The sequence below is a fragment of the Puma concolor genome, chromosome B3 (assembly GCF_028749965.1).
Source record: "Puma concolor isolate L17-30 chromosome B3, mPumCon1.1.hap2, whole genome shotgun sequence".
NCBI lineage: Eukaryota > Metazoa > Chordata > Mammalia > Carnivora > Felidae > Puma > Puma concolor.
In genome coordinates this window covers 103,783,690-103,807,589 of record NC_141672.1, presented here as the reverse complement: position 1 = coordinate 103,807,589, position 23,900 = coordinate 103,783,690, and the positions used below count along the sequence as shown (strand labels likewise).

The window sequence follows — 23,900 nt, the reverse complement described above, 5'->3', positions numbered from 1 at the left end:
TGATAGACAGCTGGGTCAAAGCCTGCTGCACAGTTAAGGCCCAAAAAGTGAGTGATGGGTTTGGCAACACGGAAGCCATCGGTGACCGTCTTGAGGGCTGTTTCGGCAGAGTGGTGGGGACAGGATCTCTGTCAGAGCAGGTTGAGGAAAAAATGGGAGATGGGTGCAGAAGCAGTGACGGTAGACAATGCTTTCCAGGAGTTGTGCAGTGAAGGGGAGCACAAAAATGGGAAGGTAGCCACAGGGCATGAAGTGGAAGTCAAAGGAGGTTTTTAGTTTTGTTTTTTCGTTTTTAAAATAAAAGACAGTAGAGCAAGTTTCTTTTCTGATAGTAGTGTTTCAGTAAAAGGAGAGTAACCAGTAACTGCAACGGAAAGGAGGTAATAGTTACAAATCATGATTTTAAAATCCTAAGAGGTGAATAATTAAATGAAGTCCCTTAAATTATATGAAAAATTTCCAGTAAAGACTCCTTGATATTGAACAGTTTTATGAAGATTTCTAGTATTTTGTTAGCTTCCTCTCATTCCTTGTTTCAAAGTATTAGATCTCGAATCTGCATGTGTCCAATTTTATGCTTGCTGAGGGACTGGCTTGGATTAAGCCTCAGCTCTGCCACTTGATAGCTGTGTGGCCTTGGGCAAGTTAGTTGAAATCTCTGAGCTTCAGCATCCTTTTCTATCAAATGTTAGTAATAATACCTTTTTCATTAGGTTCTGAGTCCTCAAGAAGAAAATATATGTGAAGTGTCTGGCATATAGTAGGCATTCCATAAATAATAGCTGATATTATCATTATTATTAGCATTACCAAATAATGGCAAATAAAAAAAACAAAGTGAAAAGATACTCATATAGTTAAAAAATTTACAATTGCGAGAGTCAGTAAATTGCCTAGTGAATTCAATAAGTGACAGAAATTTCTTCTGAATTGCCCACGTCCTCTCTGCTTTCACACAGCTTTCGAAAGTTATACATTAACTATTTTATGAAACTAGACAGAGGTAGTGGTTGGACAACACTGTAAATGTACTAAATGCCACGAAACTGTATACTTTTAAATGGTTAATTTTATTTTATTTGAATTTTACCTTTAAAAAAAGTATACATTGAACACGTTATGTGCCTCTACCTTACTTTGTTTATGAAGATACAGCCACAATAAACTTTCTTTTCCTTTCTTGGTCTGAACGTGAAGTTAAAGCACAGGTAAATGGGGGGCACCTGGGTGGCTCAATGGGTTGAGTGGCTGACTTCAGCTCAGGTCATGATCACAAGGTTTGTGAGTTCAAGCCCTGAGTCAGGCTCACTGCTGTCCACTCAGAGCCCGCTTGGGATCCTCTGTCCCCCTCTCTCTCTGCCCTTCTCCCACGCTCTCTCTCTCTCTCAAAAATAAATAAACATTCAAAAACAAAATAAAGCAGAGATAGATATCTAGATAGATAGATAGATAGATAGATAGATAGATAGGCAGACAGACAAGGTTTGCTGGTTTAGACAATCTTTCCCCCCAAAAAAGAGCTTAAAGACTTTAAAACTTTTTCCCAGGCAGGACCAAAACCTCCAGGTATAGGCCAACAATCAGTGTAAGATATAGCCAAGCACTGAAGACCATGGAAGGCTTCAGTTTTAGACAAAAGAGCAACAATTCAGGAGAGGATGCTGTGAGGAAACCAAATGCGCAAAGTCAGACGCAGCACCAGGTAAAGCTCCCAGTCAGTTGTGGTTTCCTACTCCATCCTGAGAAGCAGCTACCCACTTTCCTTCAGAAACCCAAGTATTCCCGACTTCCTCTTGTTTTAAAGCTGAGCCATCTGGGACCTGAAAGGCCTTTCTGACTCCCAGGGATGGAGACCACATCTGCTCCCACCAAGAATCTTTGACCAAGCTCCCAGGGACCTGCCCTACATTGATCCCCAACGACCAAGTGTGTGGATCAGGACCCCAGCACCACTTCTGTGTTCAGATGCAGATTTACAGGTCCCACAGCAGATCTAGTGAACACAACCTGCATTTTAACAAGATCCTTAGTTGACATGTTATGCCTATTAAAGAAACAGAAGCATTTAACTGGAGCACAGGACCACACCAGAACTTAGCAAATGGGAGTCTTCAAGAACTTTGTATTCTTCACTGCTTAAGAAACAGTGGGTCAGGAGATAGGAAACCTCTTCTTTGGAATCATTGGAAAAAATCTGGAATTTTGTCTTCCAAAAGAACTCCAGTAATGCCTTGCCATTTGGAATTTATAAGGAATATCTATTTGATGACATAGTAAGTCATATAAACAACCAGGAAGAAATGTGATTAAAAGGAAGAAACAAGAGGGAAAATTCTCTCTAGGCTGGTACTCAGTATGCAACAATATGCAACAGATATTCAGTTCGAAACATGTTTATTTTTCCATTAAACTCAGCTGTCCTAATTCAAGAGAGCCTCCAAAAATATCAGTCGCTATTTAGCTTCCCTCAGTTAACAGTTGTTTAATTCTCTAGACAGTATGAAGTTAATTCTCAGCACTGCAGGAAGGACAAAGTGCCATAAAGCCACAGAAGGATGTCCCCACCTACACATGGTCACAGTGATATGACTAGGGGACACTGTGACTCCAGGTGTAACCTGGTCCTACAAACTTACAGGGGTATGATGGATATTGCCAGAATCAGCACGAGAAGCTGCATATAAGCATTGTGCTTATGTTTGCTTTTTGCATTTCAACTTCTCAGCACGAGCATTTTTGTCCTGCTTCTTAGAGGGCAGTCCCCAAGGAGTGATTCTCCATTTTTATCCTGCAATGGGTTTTCTGGGCCATCGTTTTAGGCACACTCGCTGTGAATCAATCAAGTATATACAAGCACTTGTTCTGAGTCCAGCTCTGCCCTGGGGTGTGTGAAGAGAAAAGCGGTCCGGCTAGTGAGACCCGGAATATATTGAAGGAGCATGAAACCTAGCCTAGGTTTTTGGTTTTTTGTTTTTTTTTGTTTTGTTTTGTTTTGTTTTTTGTTTTTTGTCTTTCTGGCCAGAGTTTAAAAGACAAACAAGAAGTCACTGGGAAGAAAGAAAAGACACAGTAATAAACTGATATTATAGAGTCCAAACCTTGAGCACTACAGAAGGTCAGAAAAGACTGAGTTCCCTTCCTCTGAAAAGAGGAGAGGAAAGCTTAAAATGGGCCCTAATGAACATGTGGTTATTTAACACATGGAAAAGGAATTCGGGGCAGTTCTTAGAAAGGAAAGAGAGAGAGCAAAGGCACAAAGGTGAGAGTTATCTAGTATCTCTTCATCTTACTGTCCACTTCCCTAAATGGGAAGAAGAAGAATAGTATTTGTCCTGGTTAACTGGTAGGTTTTTAAGAGAATCAAGTAAGATGGTGGTTGTAAATGTTTTATAATCTGAAGTTAATCACACTGAAAGGATTTCAGGAATGAAACCTACCAGTACTGATCTAAAATCAGAGTATCAGCTTCTGACTTTATAACTGGAGATAAAACCAGGCAAAAGATTTATATCAGTCTTCTGCATAAGATTTGCCCCTAAGTCAGTCTATTTTGGTCCATTCCAAAACCAAATTTCAGACCAAAGGATAATGATGACCATCATAATATCGACCACCATCTATTATATACCAGTGTTCTGGGCTCTTTGCACACATGGTTCCTCACAGCAGTCCTGGGCGAAGGAACTATCTCCCCCACTGTACATGAGCCAACCTTCACAACTAATAAACAAGTGATAAATCCTATGTTTAAACTCATGCCTGCCTGGTTTCAAAGACCAAGCTCTTACCCTTATGTTACCAGGTTTGAAAAAGGAATCAGAGCAAGAAAAGGTGTTCATTAAGGGTTTTCTACCATGCCTAGTGTTCACATGAGCAATATTCGGAGGAAAAAATAGCTGAATACGTGAACAGAAGTGAATACTGTACCAGCCTTGAGAAGCACTTTTGCAACTTCGGTTGAAATAATTCCAAAATTCTCTAAACCTGTCTAAGCTTTCTTAACTCACCATGAAAGAGAATGGATTCAAGAAAGACCATAAAACCAACCTGCTTGTCCCTGTAAGTTTGAAAGTATTTTTTCTGAAAGGGGAAAGGTAGAGTTACAGCTAATGAATTTGACTGGTTGTAAAAATCAGTTCAGATAAACTGCACCCAAGTCATCTCTTTTCTATATAAGGTGGATTTCCTGTTGTCACTGTTCATTGCCTCACCTCTGCAGCTGGTTTCTCAAGACAGTCTCAGAAGTACCTCACACCTCGATGTGCTTGTGCTCTGAAGCTTATGCTGTGACGTTCATTTGGTTCCCTAGAACAGAAAAAAAAAGTGTCCCCTTGCTTAATGCATTCCTGGTAAAATAGAATGAGCCTTTTGTCCTTTTTTTTACGTTGCTATATTAATCATAGCGTAAGTTTAACACTTAGAGCTTGAGAAGGCGACATTAAGAAAATCAAGTTAATATAAAAGGGGAGATGACAGGTTGGGATGGTATTCAAGTCACTGACTCAGCTTCCACAGACTCTGGGAGGGAGCAAATCAGGATGCTGGAGAGCACAGCCTGGTAATTCAGCACTCATCCATCTGGACCTTCAGCAAGCTGAACTCACTTTCTATCTATAGAGTCTCTCGTTTTGATTTTCCTTTAAGTTATTTCCCAGGATTCTTTCTGGGTACCGATGGACGCTCCCCTGCTTCGGCACACACTCCCCCATCCCCCATCAATTTCCGTAGTGATTCGGGGCACATCACCTGGGGAAGACACATCTGCAGAAGTCTGGGACAGCGGGTTACAAACTCTTTAACTGTTTACCGCACAGAGAATTTTGAAAAACTAACACACCCCTATGTACATTTTTAAGTTATCTGAAAATTTTCACCAGGCGTGCAAATAGTTGCAAAAAATGTAATTTCCAGTATGGTAACATTTTAAATTTGAACTGTTCCAACACACTTTGGGTTCATTCCAATATCTTCTAAGCTATGGCTATTTGAAATGTAGCCAATGGGGTCATTACAAAGACTCAAGGACTTAGCAGGTGCACAGTGTCCTGCACAGGATAAATACTATGTATTTGTTGTGTAAAGGAGTACAGAGAGATGGCAAGGGGTGGCAAGATGCTGGCTGTAAATCTTAGAAGGGACTGTAGCAGGTGACGTTGATGCCCCACGCCACATCCCCTCCATTCCTGTTTGAGTTTGCTTACAGCTGTGGGTCACAGTTTCTGCCATGCTCAAGACTTTACACCTCAAATGATATGTCCCTCTGCTTCCCAGCCAGAGGGCTTTCTATGGCACAAAGGAATTTGCTAAACCCCATTGCTTAGGCACAACCTGGAACTGAGGCAGGTGAATCCCTCAGGGTCAACCCTCAACCCAAGGGGGACAAGAAGCAGTGGGGGGAAAGTCCCAGTCCCCCATCCTCTGGCGAGACAACTGTGTGGCTTGTACTGTTTCCCAGACCATCTCCAGTAGAACTGAGCCCCTGTGGCCTGCTTACTAAAGTGCACATTGTTGCTGTTTTTCCTTTTCCTGTCTTTTTCAAAGTAAATTAATAGATTTTTAAAAAATGTTTCAGAAAAGCAGGGCCACTTGGTGGCTCAGTTGGTTAAGCGTTCGACTCTAGATTTCAGCTCAGGTCATGATCTCATGGTCGTGAGACCAAGCCCTGCATCAGGCTCTGTGCTGAGCAGGGAGACTGCTTAAGATTCTCTCTCCCTCTCTCCTCTCTGCCCCTCCTCTGTTCATGCTCTCTCTTGCTCTCTCTATAAAAACAAAACAAAACAAAATAACCACAACAACAAAACAAAACAAAACAAAAAAATGTTTCAGAAAAGCAGCCCCATGTCATGGCTGGGCATTGTTCCTGGCCCAGAGCCTGGTCTATGGTCCTTCCAGAGATTCTATAAGCTACTGAATGTCCCTTAGGAAATCCATTTCTGCTTAAAAACAAATCTTTGGTACTGAAAATGTTGAGTACAAGAAATACAAGAGAATGGTTCTGAATAGGGACCAACTCCCGCTCAAGGACAGCTAAACACTTCTCAGTCTTCTTAGTATTCCTGTTTCTGCCATAAAAAAATAATAATAACCATGAATTTGGTGGCTTAAAATGGCACCATTTATTATCTTACAGTTCTGTGGTACAGAGATCCGATATTGGCCTCATGGGTCTTAAATGAAGATACTGGGAGAGCTACGTTCCTTTTTGGTGCCTCAGAAAAGGCTCCTTTCCCTTTTCTTCTCCAGCTATTTATTAGATGCTGCCTGAAGTCTTTGGCATGTGGCCTCTTCCTCCATCTTCAAAGGCAGCAACAGTGGATCAAGTCCTATTCAGATGGCATCTCTCTGATATTCTCTCTGCCTTCCTCTGCCACCTCTAAGGACTGTTGTGCTTAGATTGGCCCCCTCTCAAGATGTCCTGATTAGCAAACTTAATGGCATCTGCACTCGTAATCCCCCTTTGCCATGTGCTATGACAGTCACAAGTTCCAGGGGCAGGATGTGGACATCTTTGGGAAAGCCACTGTTCTACCTGTCAGAGCCTTACAGCTGTTGACCCCCATCTCTCCCTTCTCTACGTAATGGAAACTCCTGGGCGGAAGCTGTTTGCAGGACATTTCCTGAGAAGTGGAGACTGCTGTCTACCAATGGCTCAAACAAGAACTCTTTTTTTTTTTTTCTTCTGAGAGACAGAGAGCACGAGAGGGGGAGAGGGGCAGAGGGAGAGAGAGAGAGAGATAGAGAAAGAGAGAGGGAGAGAGAATCTCCACGCTCAGCATGGAGCCCAATGCAGGGCTCAAACTCACGACCACGAGATCATGACCTGAGCTGAAATGAAGAGTCAGAAGCTCGACCGATTGAGCCACCCAGGCACCCCAACAAGAAATCTTGCATGCAAATAAAGAACGGCTAGCAATGGCTTAGAACTCCGCCAATTTAGGCTTCAGTGGAGAGACTTTTATACGTTCCCACGTTTATGTCCCCTAAAATAAGGAAATGAGGTATTCATTCCCAGGTTCACAAGGTGTAATATAGGTCTTTAAAATGTCATCTTGACTCAGTTTGAGTGCCTGGCTAGAGGCCAATCAGTCCCCCTTCGTGAGCAGACAATTAAATCCATACCTCAATCACCTCCCTTATTGGACTCTTACACTCAGCCTCTGTCTACCCTCCCTAATCTCCTCAGGGCCAGGTACCAGCCAAGGAGGGACAGCCCCTATGCCCCAGAGCTGCCTGAAATTATCCAAATTAACCAGTCCTAACCTTCTTACCCTCCTCAGCTGTCCCTTCCTGCGGAAACCACAAGGTGCCTGCCTACCGTTCCCCCTGCCTCATGACTGACCCTGGTGCTTCCCCCTGAGTGGCCCTGGGAGACAGGCTGTTTCTCCCTAGGGAGCTGTGGGTGTAGCAAAACTGTAACACTCTTTCCGGTTGCTCTCTCTTGATCTGAATCTACCTCACCCAACGTAATATGGTTCAAACAGAGGGTAGGAATGTTTGAGTTTTCTTACTTTTTAATTTTTGATTGATTTTTCTCTCTGCAAGGGGCATAGGGAAGGACTTTCTTAACAGGTTCAAGGCTAATTTTAATGCTAGACAGAGGAAAGTCCAGAAAGGCCCAAGGTGATTCTGCTGAGTGCACCCCTTGGATGCCTAGAGACTCCCCTCAGGCCACTCTGGAGCAGATGGCAGCAGAGAAAGTTCAGAGAAGGGTAACCGTAACACTGTGTTTTTGGAACTGTCTCTTGATGGGTCTGGAGACCAGCCTCAGGGATAGGAACCTGAATTCAGACCAGAAGAAACAGCTTGCCCTTCACAAATACCCCTAAACTGCTTCTCAGATCCATGATGCTCCAGCAAGTCTTTTCTGTTTCCAACAAAACGAAGTCTCCTTCTCCATCATAAATGCGAAACCATCTGCCCTGAACTTCCAACCTTACCTCTTCATATTACAAACTGCAACCCCCTTTCCACTCAGGAGCCCTGACTTTCTCCAGCACACTCCCCACACTCAGGGAGGAGCAGAGAAGCTCGATTCAAGTACACATCTGGGCAACTAACCCACGGATTGGAAGTTCTCCCCCTCCCAGTTCCCCTCTACCCCTCGTACCTCTCTCTTCCCCATTCTTCCCCTTTCTTATATCTTCCCCTATTTGCTTCCTGCTCACCGGATGGAGGGCTGCAGTAGATTCCACCTAGAGGCATGGATGGAGGAGAGATACAGAGACAGCACTGTATTCCTCTGGTGGATGGAGGTCATCTCCTCTCTGTGTGGGATAGAGGGCAGCAACTTGGGCTATACCTGTGCTTGTCCCCTGCTCTGAAGGAGTAATTGTAACTTGGGTACAGGGGTGCAAGAGAACCTGGCTACGGGGGCCCCCAACAGACTAGGTCTGGCCCACTGGCTGCTGACAACATCCAAAGGCAGAGAGACGAGGGGTGGGGAAACAAGAAAGGAATTTATTTCAGAGGCCAACACCAGAAGACAGTGGACATCTGCAGAAGTCTGGGACAGCGGGTTACAAACTCTTTAACTGTTTACCGCACAGAGAATTTTGAAAAACTAACACACCCCTATATACATTTTTAAGTTATCTGAAAATTTTCACCAGGCGTGCAAATAGTTGCAAAAAATGTAATTTCCAGTATGGTAACATTTTAAATTTGAACTGTTCCAACACACTTTGGGTTCATTCCAATATCTTCTAAGCTATGGCTATTTGAAATGTACTCGATGGGGTCATTACAAAGACTCAAGGACTTAGTAGGTGCACAGTGTCCTGCACAGGATAAATACTATGTATTTGTTGTGTAAAGGGGTACAGAGAGATGGCAAGGGGTGGATTTACGCAAGGAGAATGTGGGACAGAGGCTGGTGGGGACATGCAGGTAGGCTGTACAGGTCAGGTGGACCATTGCCTATAGGCATCAGTCTTGCAGGGTCTTCCCGGCTCAGGACAGTCGTTATTGCTTGAGGGGGTAATTTCTGTTCCCCTCTTGGCTTGTTTATCAATTAGAAAGTACAGTCAGAGGTCAAAATGGAGTAGTTGAGGTCCTCTTTCAAAGCAGTGCGGTTGTGTTGAGTCTGTTGAATTTGAGGACTGCTGTAGAAGTTCCCGTTAGTACTCTGAGTAATCTCCTCCTGCAGTCGTGCTCCTGGCTGAGTGGTTTGTACACTTTCCTCAGTGGGCGCTCCACTGGTCTCTGCTTGGAAGATGTGCACATGCCACTCTGTTTCTGCTGCCGACCGAGGTCCATCCTGTGTCTCCTTCTAGCTCTTGGAGTCCAGCTCTGGGCTCCCCACAGCCTCACCTGGGAAGAACCTCCCTCTGGATGTCTGCAACCCCGGCAATGGTGCCCAAAGCAAATCTCAGCCTCTGCTCAGCTCAGCCATGCTCCTCCCTGACCTATGGGAATGAGATCCGAGCTCATTCATTGAGCAAAACTCAAAAATAAAGTAACTGTAAAGCTAATATAATTCACATCACTGTCAAAAGCAAAATGAATATGTATGAATTGAATATGAATATTTGTATGAATGTAGTGTAGAATATAAATGTAAAATATGAATGAAGTGTAAAATCTATACTCAAGAAACCCCTGTTGCTTGAGCTTGAATGCAACATTGTTCCAACTCATTTCTTTTTTAAAAACATTTATTTGTTTGTTTGTTTGCTTGTTTATTATTTGAGAGAGAGAGAGAGAGAGAGCACAAGCAGGGAGGGGCAGAGAGAGAGGGAGAGAGAGAATCCCAAGCAGGCCTGCTATCAGCGTGGGGCTCTATCCCATGTACCATGAGACCGTGACCAGAACTGAAACCGAGAGTTGGACGCCCAGCCTACCAAGCCACCTAGGCACCCTAGTTCCAACTCATTTCTAACTTTTTCCCTTTCTTTTCCCCCCCGCCCTCAAGTAATCTCTATGCGCAACGTGGGGCTTGAACTCACAACCCTGAGATCAAGAGTTGCCTGCTCTACCAACTGAACCAGCCCCGGGCACCTCATTCCTGCCTTGTAAAATGGTTTCTTTCTTCCTAACACAGGATGGTGGGACCATTTCCCAGGTGAATTAGTTACCCATTTCCCTGTTGGTTCCAGTCACCAGAATGTGCCAGGAGCTCTTTCTTCTCCAGTCTGTATGATTGTTTCTCCAGGGCCCTCCTCACCCTCCCACACTCACGCCTGCCCAGGAGGGAAGTTCAGGCCATGAGAGTGAGGACTGACTCATAGTTAAGAGTTAAGAACTCAGCTAGCCCCACCGCTAACTCGGTAAGCTTAGGGAAGTTTGCCTAACCTCCCTAAGCTCAGTTTTCTGAAAAAGGGAGCCAACAGTAATAGTATGATGCTATTTTCTGTGCTAATAATCTCTATACTATAAGAATAGTACTGGGGCGCCTGGGTGGCGCAGTCGGTTAAGCGTCCGACTTCAGCCAGGTCACGATCTCGCGGTCCGTGAGTTCGAGCCCCGCGTCAGGCTCTGGGCTGATGGCTCGGAGCCTGGAGCCTGTTTCCGATTCTGTGTCTCCCTCTCTCTCTCTGCCCCTCCCCCGTTCATGCTTTGTCTCTCTCTGTCCCAAAAATAAATAAACGTTGAAAAAAAAAAAATTAAAAAAAAAAAAAAAAAAAAAGAATAGTACTGGTATCATGTTTGTGCTTGTAATTTCTGAATCATAATAGTAATTCATTTCTGTACTACAATAATTGTACTGAAACTAATTTCCGTACTAATAATTTCTATATTATAATAATAGTATGATACTACTTCTCTACTAATTTCTGTACTACAGAAACAATAATTTCTGCACAAATAGTAGTACTTACACTATTTTCTTTACTAATAATTTCTACATGTCAATAATTTCTTTTTTTTTAATTTTTTTAACGTTTACTTATTTTTGAGACAGAGAGAGACAGAGCATGAACAGGGGAGGGGCAGAGAGAGAGGGAGACACAGAATCTGAAACAGGCTCCAGGCTCTGAGCTGTCAGCACAGAGCCGGACGCGGGGCTCGAACTCACGAAGCGTGAGATCATGACCTGAGCCGAAGTCGGACGCTTAACCAACCAAGCCACCCAGGCGCCCTACATGTCAATAATTTCTATGCTAATAATAGTTACAATAAAAATTCTGTGCTGCCATGAGGCACCTGGGTGGCTCAGTCGTTAAGCGTCCGACTTCGGCCCAGGTCATGATCGTGTGGTTCATGAGTTCGAGCCCCGCATCGGGGTCTGTGATGACAGCTCAGAGCCTGGAGCCTTCTTTGGAATCTGCAACTCCCTCTCTCGCTGCCCCTCCCCTGCTAATGCTCTGTCTCTGTCTCTCAAAAAAAAAAAAATGTTAAAAATTTTTTTTTAAAACTCTGTGCTGCTAATAATTTAATGATAATAATTCTGTAAAACTCCTATGCTAATAATGTCTGCATTAATAAGAAATATAAATAAACTAATAAAATAGTTTTCTGTAAAATGAGGCTAATAATAATGTTGATTTTATAGAGTTATTCTGAGCATTATAGGACAAAAAAACAGATAAAGCATACAGAATACATAGTCTGTGCTTAATAAATGTGAGTTATTATTATTGTTATTGCTGCTGCTGTTGTTAAGCTTCTAGTCAGTCTCTCCCTTGCCACACCCAGCCCTTGCACAAGAGGAATTTGTAAATAAAACTGAAAACTGGCTTGGTTTATTTATTTATTTATTTATTTATTTATTTATTTATTTATTTATTTATAAAGTATACCCTCCCCCAGCGTTGGACTTGAATTCAGGATCCCAAGATTGAGAGTCACAAGCTTTACCGACTGAGCCCGCCAGGTGCTCCCAAACTGGTTTGTTTTCAGGTTTCTCTTGATAAAAAGAGCCCCTGAGAGCAACGTGACCAGTCTGACCTGTGGGGAAGGGAAAGCATTGCCTTGCCCTGGGGCCTCTTCCTGAGCCTTCTGCTGCCTCCCTCCGCCCCCTCACCCCCCCCTTGGCAGCTATTTGTTCCTGGTAAGAAGAGAAAGAGGTGTGAGGGGGCTGGAATGGACCACAAGGTCATGAAGTAAGGGTTTTGTTACCTCTTCAGGCAGAATAGGAATTTCATTCAGAGGAACAGGAATGATGGTCGGGAGGAAGGAAGCGGTTCAGCTCCCTCATTTGTCTCTCCACTTCCAGGAGGTAACTTCAGCCTTTGTCCCAAAGAAAGGTGACTGGGGAGTGATGGAGAGGCCAGGGGCAGGAGAGCAAGATCCCTGGAATATCAACCGCAGGTCCAGGGCAGAAATGAGAAGTTCAAGCCTTGCAGGGCGGTCATGGGTGGTATGTTGGGGGGGGAAGGAGGTGCCCTTTTTGCTATTGTCTTCCTCATTTCCCCTCCCAAGGAGGACCTTCCTCACTGGATATCAGTGGGCTGATGTGGCTTTAGGTTGGCCCTTTCTTTGGATTACATATTTTCAATTGGATTTGTAGAGCTTCATTTTGTTCTCTATGTTTTACTTAAAACGGAACCATTTCAATAAGTCACAGGGATGAAAATTAATAAAATGGAGCCCTTCCTGCAACTATTTGGATTAGAAGCCCATGAATTAAGATGAACTATTTCACGAGGCACCTGGGTGGCTCAGTCAGTTAAGCGGCCGGTTCTTGATTTCAGTTCAGGTCATGATCCCAGGGTCGTACGATCGAGACCTGCATTGGACTCTGCACTGAAAGTGGAGCCTCCTTAAGATTCTCTCTCTCTCCCTCCCTCTGCCCCTCTCCCCAGCTTTCTCTCTCTCTCTACAAAAAAACAAAAACAAAAACAAAAACAAACCCAATTTCACATGTTTTAAGAAGTAAAAGAACAGAAAAATCAACATGTATGATTCCCCCACCTTGATTCTTCACTTCCAGACTGGCAGTGCCCAGGTCTGTGTCCTCAGAATAGTGAACTCACAAGCAAAAACTTTCCCTCCAGGCCTCTTGCATAAATGGAGGTATGATCCCTTCTTCAAGAGCACACCTCTGAACTGCATGTGGAGGACTGAGCTAACCAGTCTTCACAAAACAAGTGTGATTTTTCATAACATGAAAGATAATGCAGATGATTTCATTTACAGAGGCAGAAAATAGATCAGTGGTTGCCTAGGACTAAGGGTGGGAGGGGGATTAATTGCAAATGGGCATGAGGAAACATTTTGGGGTAGTGGAAATGTTCTAAAAGTGGATTGCGGCGATGGTTGCACAACTCTACAAGTTTACTAAAATCATTGCATTACACACTTAGAGTGGGTGAATTTTATGGTATGTAAATTATGCCTCAATAAAGCTGTTTTTGGAAGAAAAAAAAAAAAGCCAGTGTAGGTGACTGGTTTAATTTGATGTGCCGAACCACATAGCAGTTAGTACCTACATTATGGTCATGGCAGCTTGCAGACCACGTGAATGGGAGACAAGTGTACCACGTTCCTCACCCTCAATCTCCCCCTTTATCCAGTGGGGGATGATAGCACAGATCTCTAAAACAGAATGCCAATTAAATGAGATAAACTGGGACAAAGCCACTGCTTCCTCAAGTATTAAATGTTATCTTAGAGCTAGGAATGTGGGCATGCCCTGCAGGGCGGTGTGAGTGTTGATCATTCTTGACTTGGGGAGGAAAGTTCATTCTGGATTTTTCAATGAAAATGACCTGGAAAGAACATGCTGTAGCAATGTTTCCTGCCTCTCAGGCTCACCAATGTCCCTGTGTCCAGTGGTTCCACGGTTGGACCCTTCCTTTCCAGGGGTCTCTGGACATTGACGTTCACCTCCCCATGGGTCAAGTCTGTGAGGATACAAGGAGTGAGATTTGTTACCAAGCACATGAAAAGAGTGGAGGGGACAGGTGCTCCAGGCCCCTTGGTGACCGTCCCAGGCTGGCTGCCCTAGGAGATGCTCTAAGGTAGATATGATCTGGGCAATTAGATGTGCACACAGGTTCCTGTTGCCTGAGAGATGCCCAGGTGAGCCCAGAAAAGTCCAGTCTGACTGTGGGAGCAAAATGGGATTACTGGAGGTGCCTCTAGAAAGAGGCCATGTGGAAGGAAGGGGATGATCCCAAGACCCATTGGGAGGGCTTGTGTGTGTGTGTGGGGGGGGACACTTTACTCTGAAGTTTGCAGAAACCAGGGATGGACAGAATGAAGTAGCAGTCATCCAGGGAGGAAAGAGGCATATAGTTGCATACTTCACACCCTCACAAACCCCATTTCCACTCTGTCCTTGGCAGGCTGACCTGCTCATTCAGTCGTCCAACCTATGTCTATAGAACTCCCACCATATTCCAGGGCTGTTCTAGACAAGGTACCTTGCTCTCAGAGACCTTATATTCTAGTGGGAGACATAGACAATGAGCAAGGAATGAAATGGATTTATATCGAAATGCTAGCAAGGGTAGTGTATGCAGGAGGCAGGTGACTGGTTCAGATTAGGTGGTCAGGGAAGACCTCTCTGAGGAAGTGACAATTTAGCAGAGTCCTGAGAGATCAAAAGAAGGAAAGGTCTAAAAGAGGGCATTCTGGCAGAGGGAAAAGAATGTGCAAAGGCCCTGTGGTAGACATGAGTTCTGTGTCCTCAAGGAGCAGAAAGAAACCAGTGTAGCTGGAGTACTGACTAAAATTCATTTCTTGCATTTGACATCACAGATCTTAAAGACAAAACTGGGGGCCAGAGACCTGCCAGAGGAGCAAGGAACCCCAATATCTGAGCCCACCCCTGAGAATAGTGTTCCATTGGCTCAAGAGACCCAGCACAGAAGCCTTCATCATCTGACTAGGGTTAGGGATGTAGAAGGAGAATTGGTCTGAAGTCTCTTTCTAGGTGTCTTTTTTCTTTTTTTAATATTTATTTATTTTTGAGAAAGAGCACAAGTAGGGGAAGGAGATAGAGAGGGAGACACAGAATCCAAAGCAAACTTCGAGTTCTGTACTGATGGACCTCAAACTCATAGACTGCGAGATTAGGACCTGAGCCCAAGTCGGATGCTCAACTGACTGAGCCCACCAGGCGCCCCCCATGCATCTTTCTTAAAAGCAGCAGACTTCTTTAGGTTTTTGAGGTCTACCTCTGTCTTTTGAATATTAAATTCCCACTAGTGCCTCTCAAGTATTTCCATTTTTCATTATGGTACAAATTGAAACATAGGAAACATAGGTGGTGCAGAGCACAGTGAGTCCTGCTTCCCTTGTCCTGAGCTTATGCTTGTGTTTCTGGTTCTCTATAGAGCACAGGAACCTGTGGACCCCACGGGTGATCAAGAAAGGGAGACGTTAATCAAATCACAGTGAAAGTGAATTCACAAGGTAACATATGCACTAAAGGAAAGAAACATGGGCAACGTGCAAACAGGATTCCTAGCTGACTGGGAGCTTCAGAATGACCTCCCCGGGGACAGCGGTGGGAACTGAGAGCAGAGAGAGGACTGGCACTTACTGGGGGAAGGAGGAGCATTGCAGCTGGCAGGAAAGCCCTGGGTCAAGGGAGCAAAGAGCGTTGGCAGAGCTGAAAATTGACCAAGGTGGCTGGATTGAGGGGACAACGGGAGAGAATGACACCTGCTTCCAGCTTCATAGCCGGAGAAGCGTGGACTGGACAACTCAGTGCTGTACAGGCACAGAAAGCAAGCCTCTTGGGTGGTGAGGGAGGGGGCTCACGATCATCTTGGGCTGGGAAATGATGACACTGACTGTGGCATGATCACATAGTGAAGGGGTCTGAACGGGTTCAAGGCAGCCGAAATGGCAACCACAGCCTCAAGTCAGGAGAGAGAGTAGTAGCTTGGGGGCTGTGGTGATGGTGTGGATGAGGCAGATGTGAGAGCTATGGAGGAGGTACAGTCACTAGAGGTGTGAGGGGTAGAATGAGAGGCAAGGGAGAGGGAGATACTCGACTAACCCTTGGCCTTCTCATTTGAGCATTGGGATGGGTGGAGGTGCATTCAGGAGGCAAGGAAAGCTGGATGAGGAATGCACTGGGGGTCAGAGCATGAGCCAGTCTTGGCCAAGTTGACTTGGAGGTGCCTTTGCATCTCCTGGTGACCCCTGGTCTCCCAGTTCACAGATTCCCACCTATAAAGGTTGCCATGGTAATGGACGGAAGCTATCTCCCAGGCATGAAGGGGCAGAAGAGAGCCTCTTGGTGATGGTCTCCCTCCACCCTCTACCGACCCTGTAGCTTCTCCAAAAAGTCCTCCAAAGATGCTTTGTTTTTCCTTCTGGTTGGAAAAGAAACTCAGTTCTCCTATTTTGGGAACAAAAGTAGAGGGCCCCCTTACAAAGATATGGTGTTCTACCTACTCTCCCCTTCCTAAACTTTAAACTTGGAGAATCAGATAAAACAAGAGACAAGGGAGACCAGAGCACCAGACCCCTGAGAACACCACTGGAGAATGAGAACTGGCCTGAGCCCAGTGTAGGGAGTGAATCCTCCTGCCCCCAATCTATAATTCGGCCAGAACGAGCATCTTTTAGTTTCTCCAACATGTCTCGCTTCCTTCCTCTCTCTTATGGCCTCACGTGTGCTGCCCCCTCCCTTGAAGCAGTCTTTCCTTCCTCCTCTCCTACATCCCTTTCATCTGGACAGGTCTCTAATCATATTTCCGTCTGAGCTCAGACATCATTTCCTTCAGGAGGCCTTTTCTGATGTTCATGGCTGGGTTCAGTGTCTGTGGCAGGGACTGCTAACAGCACACACCCAATACCCATTCTCTCCTTTCTTTCTTGGTACCAGAACCCCTAATTTTTGGCTCAGCTTAAGGTGCTGGCAATAAAGACTACATTTCCCAGCACCTTTTGCAGTTAGGCATGGACATTTGGCTGAATTCTGGCCATGATATGATAGTGGAATTGTTTGGAACTTCTGTGATATAATCTTCTCGGGGGGAGGACATGCCTTTCTTCTCCTTCTTCTATTTGAATGTGATGGCTGAGCCACCAACTTGGACCATGAAGACACAGGCCAAACCTTGGGGACAGAAAAGCCTTTAACTGGAAAAAGATTGGGTTCGTTTCCTTGTCACCTCACGGAGCTACTATGCATTCTGCACTGCCTATCTCCGGCCTTTATTTACATAAGAGAGAAATAAACCCCCATCCTGTGCAAGGTATGGATATTCCGGGGTTTTGGTCTCATGCAGCCAAATCGAACCCTCATTTATCCAACATCTCTTCCATGCGTTTATTCCTATGAAAACACACCCTGCTGTTACTTAACAGAATGAAACAAAATCTGCCCTGCCAGAGTTTATTATACCTTATGCAGAGGGCCCCAAAATTACTCTCATTTAACACAGTCAATCACTCATATAACTGCAAGTGTAACCGGAAAGCCAGCCCGGTATCCAAAGGCAAAATGTGGAACCACTCCAAATGCTGCTTTACTGTCTCAGGGTTCACGGCCTCTAGGTGATGCCATGGTTAAGACCATGTCCATTTCTCCTACAGTGCAATTTCTCTGTCTTGCACTGCACAGTCAAATAATACCACCAGTAAACCCACAGAAAACAAGGCCAACACACACACACACACACACACACACACACACACACACACACACAGTGTCTTGACACTGGCATCTTCTAGTCTACATGTCCTGATGTTGTGGTATTTGGCCAATCAAAAGTAATTTTCAAAACTCTGACGGTTTGGCATTTGGAATAGTGAAAGCAATCTGGAAAATCCTGATAGCCAGCATTTGTGTCACCATTACTAGCTGCAGAAACAGATTTCAGGGTGAATTTCAGTAGAATCAGAGGAGTGAGTGTATCTGGGCAGATCAGCTCATTTGTAGCAGTTTTGGTGATACACTCTTTAACAGACTCTAGCAGTGAGTCTATGCTGATTAATTCACCGCTTTTTCTCTCAGAGCCTTTCAAGAGGTCAAACACTGGGTGATGGTGCTTTAAACCTTTAAACCAACAGTTTCTGGCTTTAATTGGCTCACCTGTACTCCACAAAGGCTTCAAACTATAAGCAAAAGTAATAATGGCCATGAGATCGATAAAAGCACAAAACTTGGACAATATCTGAGAAATCTAAAGTAAAAATAATTACACATTATCAGTAGAATAATGTCCAAATGTCTGGACAAATCTGATAGTCTTACAGGGTTAAGGTCCCAATTATGCTGGATTTTTGGACTTTCACGGTGTTAAACCAACAGAAGCTTTAATAATACCTCTTTATTGGAGGAACAATGTTTAATAATTAAAACGACTAGTTAATTCACCGGGCAATATTCCATCTGATTCTCCTTTTCCAGCTCCAAACCCACAGTCACATGCCACAGCTTGGAACAAGAAAGAATCCCTTGTCCAGAGTTCCTGCCAAAGGAACTCCACAAAGTAGCCTCACTCCCGAGAGGATGTCCACGAGGGTTTGCGCAAGTTAGCCTCTACCGCAGAGGTCAGAGGATCTGACTCGGAAGCATCTGTTCATGTCTAGTCATCAGATAATTCATGTAAATAAATGAAAGTCAAAGTCACAATGCTGTGGGAGTCCCAATAAAATTACTTCCCTCCCTTACGTTATGTAAAAGCTTCTCTTTCCCTTGCCACTGAGGGCTCACATATTACTCAGATTTTCAACCTTCTACCCACCTGGCTCCAGGAATTCCATTGTGGCCAATGTGGCAGGTCTCTCCTTTAAACACGGACTCCAGGCAGGGAAGGACTATACTTAAGGGGGGATCCCAGCAAGGACTCGTGTCACTCAAGGTCCTCATACATTCAGTTAATGTTGATCGTGTATTTTGGGGGGAGCTTACTATGTGCCAGGCATTATGGTAGCTACTAGGGGTACAATATGAAGAAAAATATGGGGTTTGTGCTCTCAGGGAATTGAAGCCCACTAGATGATAATGGCTGGTCCTGACTGACCAGCTGCTGTATGCTTCATATACTGTATGCTCATTCAATCTTCAGGCTTAGGAGGCAGAAGGCTATTCTCATCCCCATTTTACAGATGAGGAAGTCGAGGCAGAGAAAGGGCTGAGTGCCAAAGTTTATATGCAAACGTGTGTCAGAGCTGGGTTTGATCCCAGGAGGCTGATCTGCACCCTTAACTGTTATCCTCAGCCTCCTCTCCACTGCCTTCTGATGTGTTGACTCTGGAAGCAGAGGGAGAGAGGGCCTGGGCAGTGAATCCACAAGACAGCCCCGGCAAAGCAGAACTACCTTTTGAAGACAGAGACAGGAATGAGGTGAGAGAAACGTTTTTCTAGGAGAAGAAGTTAGCAGAAGACAAAGGGCTTTTGAGATGTTGGGAATTTTATTCCCTTTCTTGGAGGGAATTTATATTGCATAGGCTGATAAGGAGAAAGAGGGAGGGTGGAAGTTTGGTGCTCATTCCTCCACTTGTCTCTCCAACCTTGAACTTGCATCTGAGGCAATGGGGCAGGCACATGCTCAAAAAAGGATCTGTGGCATCAGCACCATTGGACAGAAACCAGATTTGCCATATTGGTGGGAGGCCAGACTTGCTTACTTGACTGGCTGGAAGTTTCTCTAAGAATGTGGTCAGCAAAGTCCAAGTGCTTCCTGGAGGTAAGATTGAGAAAGTTTTTGCTGAGGCTGTTTTTCTGGCTCTGTGTCAGCTCCTGGGAGTAATTTGCATGAAACTTGTAAAAAGTGTATTTTCAAGGCCTGAAAACACAAAATTGCCAGATTTAAGGTAGGGACTCTGGTTCACCAGAGATCTGCCTGCTAAGGCTTTACCACGCATCATCTTCCAAGAACCAATAAGCCAGCTCCAAGATTAACATTTTAGGAGGCAAAAGGATCTGCAAATGCATTCAGCAATGTGAAACAGGAGGACTGGGAACACAATGTCAGGACCCAGTGGGTGGAGAGGCAGGATCAAAAGCAGCATTGGCTAATAGTTGAGTCAGTGTTTGGGAATCAGCAGACCAAGAATGAATGAGTTTCTTCATCTTTAAATGGAGTTAATGAGAACACTGACCAATTGGAAGAGGCAGTGGTGATCACTGAATGAGTTCATGAATATAGCATGTTCTGTGCATGGGCTGGCACATAGTATATTCTCAACAAACGTTAGCTGTCTTCACCATCACCACCATTATCATCATTGTCATCACCATCATCCTGCTTTTCCACTTTCCACGTATGTGACCTAGAACAAGTTTTGTTTTTTGTTTTTTTCTAACATCTCTAGGTTTCAGATTCCTCAGCTTTACACTGAAGATTAAAAAATAGTTATCTTCAAGGGGATAGTGAGGATGAAACAAGATGGCACACGTAAGTACCTAACACAATGCTTGGCAAATAGCAGGTGCTCATTGACCGGGAGTTATTACTTATTGGTTCTAAGAGTGTTCCTTTTTTGATTGGTAATCAAAATGGGTATTCTGACAAAGATATGTATGATGATGAAGGCAGACACCAAAGTCTACTCAACAGGTAAAGTCTGCCTAAGAGATACTCTAGTTTTCAGTGGGAGTTTTTCTTTTCATTCTGCATAGCCCTATATGATAGCTCTCTAATACTTCAGATGTTCTTGGATTTTCAGTCTCACACATTAAAGAACGTTAGCTATTGATGAAATCAGAGAAGGTTGAAGATTTGGAGACTCACAGATGGAGGGCTGCCAGATTTAGCAAAAACAAAGATGTCCTATATATTATCCGGCAATCCTACGTGGATGTCAATTTATATTCTTGTAAAACCCAAGCTAGGGGTCTACTTGTGTTTTTGTGACTTTCTGTGAGATCACAAAAACCCATGTTTCGGATTTTTTTCAGAGAGAGATGTTACAGAAGTTGCATATGCTTTCTCAGGGTTGATGGTCATCAGGGGGATCTTTTACCATGAATCATGTTGGGCATACACAGAAGCAAAATGGATCCTGGAGGTTATGACTCCAGTACAAAAGTCCTGAAATAACTTACTCAAGACTTCTGTTCATTATTATTTCCTATCACTAATCGGTAGCCCCTCCCATTTCCCCTTTCCTACCATCCACTGTTCTCTGCCTCACTAATGGAAACACTGCAAGTTCTCCACAATGTAAGGCATAGAGTGAACTGTCTTCCTAACGATGATATTATGACGACCCAAGGCAAGCCTGGCCTCCTGGGCTCCAGTCTGTTCAATCCATAGTAATCAGGAGTTATACCATCTCTCTGCAAAATTCAGTGGTGCTTCCCAGTGACTTTACTTTGAAAGGAAAATGGAAGCGGCAGAGCAAGTATCAAGTTCATGACATTTAGCTCAAAACCAAGATAGTGTACTTCCTCCTAAGTGGGTTTGTTTTTTTTTTTTTTAATTTTTTTTTTCAACGTTTATTTATTTTTGGGACAGAGAGAGACAGAGCATGAACGGGCGAGGGGCAGAGAGAGAGAGGGAGACACAGAATCGGAAACAGGCTCCAGGCTCCGAGCCATCAGCCCAGAGCCTGACGCGGGGCTCGAACTCACGGACCGTGAGATCGTGACCTGGTTGAAGTCGGACGCTTAACCGACTGCGCCACCCAGGCGCCCCCCTCCTAAGTGGGTTTTGTTGGTGTTTTGTTTTGTTTTGTTTTGGTGGGGATTAGAAGAGTAGATTCAGAGAAAGGTCAAGCTTTATGGACTCTCTGTGACACCTCACCAACTACCCTACCCTAAAACATTTTCTTCTGCAAGGTATACCTTGATTTAAGGATCAAGGTGTGTCTATATAAATCCCTCTCTAGAATTTTTGTGTCCAGTCCTTATTCCATTACTGGCTGAGATCACATGAAACACACAGCTGAGTCAGGGATATAGAATTGACTGTAGCAGCACATGCAGCCCCAGAGCATCCTACTCAGCTTCTAGGCCCCTCTTCCATCACTTCCTATTCTGATGTTCTGAACTGGCCAAAGGACACTAGGGTTGCGGGGTAGACCATGGTCTACTGAGCTCCCCCATACTCTGTTGAGCAGAGGAGTCTAAGGCAGCATATAAAACCTTTAGAAGTCATGGAATCTACCCCCTGCCTCCTAGCAGCACTGGTAGTTAATACACAGTAACCTTGACTTTGAATTTCCCCAAGTCATCTAGAGAAGGACCTACAGAAATTATGAGTTAGGCATGGACTGTTTGGTATCACTTCAGTTTTTTGAATAATGCATGGGGCCCCAGAATTTTGTGTCCAACATTACCAAGCTTGCCTGCAAGCCAGAGAAGACATTTCCTAGGTCAGTCCTTTCTTTTTTATTTTTAAAAAACTTATTATTTTTTTTAATTTTAGAGAGACAGAGTGGGAGAGGGGCAGAGAGAGAGAGAGAGAGAGAGAGAGAGAGAGAGAGAGAGAGAGAATCCCAAGCAGGCTCCATACTCAGTGTGGAGCCCAACGTGGGCTCAACCCCACAAGCCTGGGATCATGACCTGAGCCAAAAATAGAGAGTCAGATGCTCAACTGGCTGAGTCACCCAGGAGCCCCTAATAATAAGTAGAAGGAATAGTGGGCATCCATTTCTCTTTCCCCGGAGCTGACTGTGTAAAGGCTTCTGGGGAGATGAGCAAACATCTGAGACTGAAATACAGAGTAGCCACAGAAGGCACACTCAGGGCTTCCTGGAATATGAACTGAGAGATGAGCTGCACGCTTGGCCTCGGTCCACCAAAATCTCTGCTTTTAAATATGTGCTTTGGTTGCTTTTCTTTTGTTTTTACTGTAAAAATAATCCATGCTCATTAAATCAAATTTGGGAAATATAGAAAAAGTTAAAGGAAAAGAGAAACCATCCATGGTCCTACCATCTGAATCTCATCAATGTAAACATTTGTTATATTTCCTTCAAGGCTTTTTTTGTTGTTTGCATAAATGGTGTGTGTGTGTGTGAGAGAGAGAGAGAGAGAGAGAGATTTTTACAAAATTAGATCCACTTCCCTAAAGCCCTGTTTTCAAGGCAACAGGATTAATGTGATTTTAAAGTACTAAAATGAGTCATTTTAGGATTATTGAGCAACTTCAAGAGGTTGGTAAAAACAAAGTTGACTTTCCATTATCCTGTCATCAGGAATCACCTACTCTAATATTCAGCTGCTTTTCTTGTGGTCCATGCTCAGTGGAAAGGATAACAAGATACAAACGGAGAGATACAAAGATAAATACAAGTAAGGCACACTCTCTTATGACTTCACTATTTTAAGGAAATTACTATACAATCTTTTTTTTAAGTCTTTTTAAAAAAATGTTTATTTATTTTTGAGAGAGAGAGAGAGAGAGGGAGGGAGGGAGGGGATGGGGGAGGGGCAGTTAGAGAGGGAGACAGAGAATTCAAAGCAAGCTCCATGCTATCAGTGCAAAGCCCCACATGGGGCTCGAACCCACACACAGTGAGATCATGACCTGAGCCAAAGTTGGATGCTCAACCAACTGAGCCACCCAGGCGCACCAGTAAATCACTACACAGTCTTGATTCCCTTCATCACAATAAACCTACATTTAGCTAAGCTTAAAGACGTTAAAGATCAAGTTTAATTATTTGGATTTTCCCTTAAATCCTGTCCCAAAAGGGATTAGGATTCAATTTTCATGGTATAAGTAACTTCACATTTACTTGATGACTTTTCTCAAAGATGAGCAATGGAGGAGATCTGACATATCTGAGGATGGGGTATTAACAGTATATAAGAAGCATCATGAATTATATTTTACATTGTGCAAAGACTGAAAAACCAGACTCATTTTGCAACAGCCCCAAAGAGAGCTCCTCTCAGCTCTATTTTCTCAATGAGTTTGAGAAAGTGGCTTGGGAAGAAATGTTTCCAATCACCCCAAGGCTTTTGCTTAAAGGGATCCTAACACCTAGCCAATCTTATGCTAATTATCTACCTTTCTAGATTGATCTTTGAGAACAGCCAGCTCATATACCACCACTCCAAGAAGCCCTCCTTATGCTTTCAAAATCTGTTTATTTCA

At 44.1% G+C, this 23,900-nt stretch overlaps 1 protein-coding gene across 1 annotated transcript in view; it reads left to right on the top strand.

Annotated features, from left to right (window-relative positions):
• Positions 1 to 20,225: 20,225 nt before the first annotated feature.
• MYO1E (myosin IE) overlaps positions 20,226 to 23,900 on the top strand; it is a 228,889-nt gene continuing 225,214 nt past the window's right edge. The window contains exon 1 of the mRNA XM_086710815.1: positions 20,226 to 20,249. Coding sequence (XP_086566941.1) covers positions 20,241 to 20,249 — 9 coding nt within the window. The 5' untranslated portion in view covers positions 20,226 to 20,240. The remainder of the gene's footprint in view (positions 20,250 to 23,900) is intronic.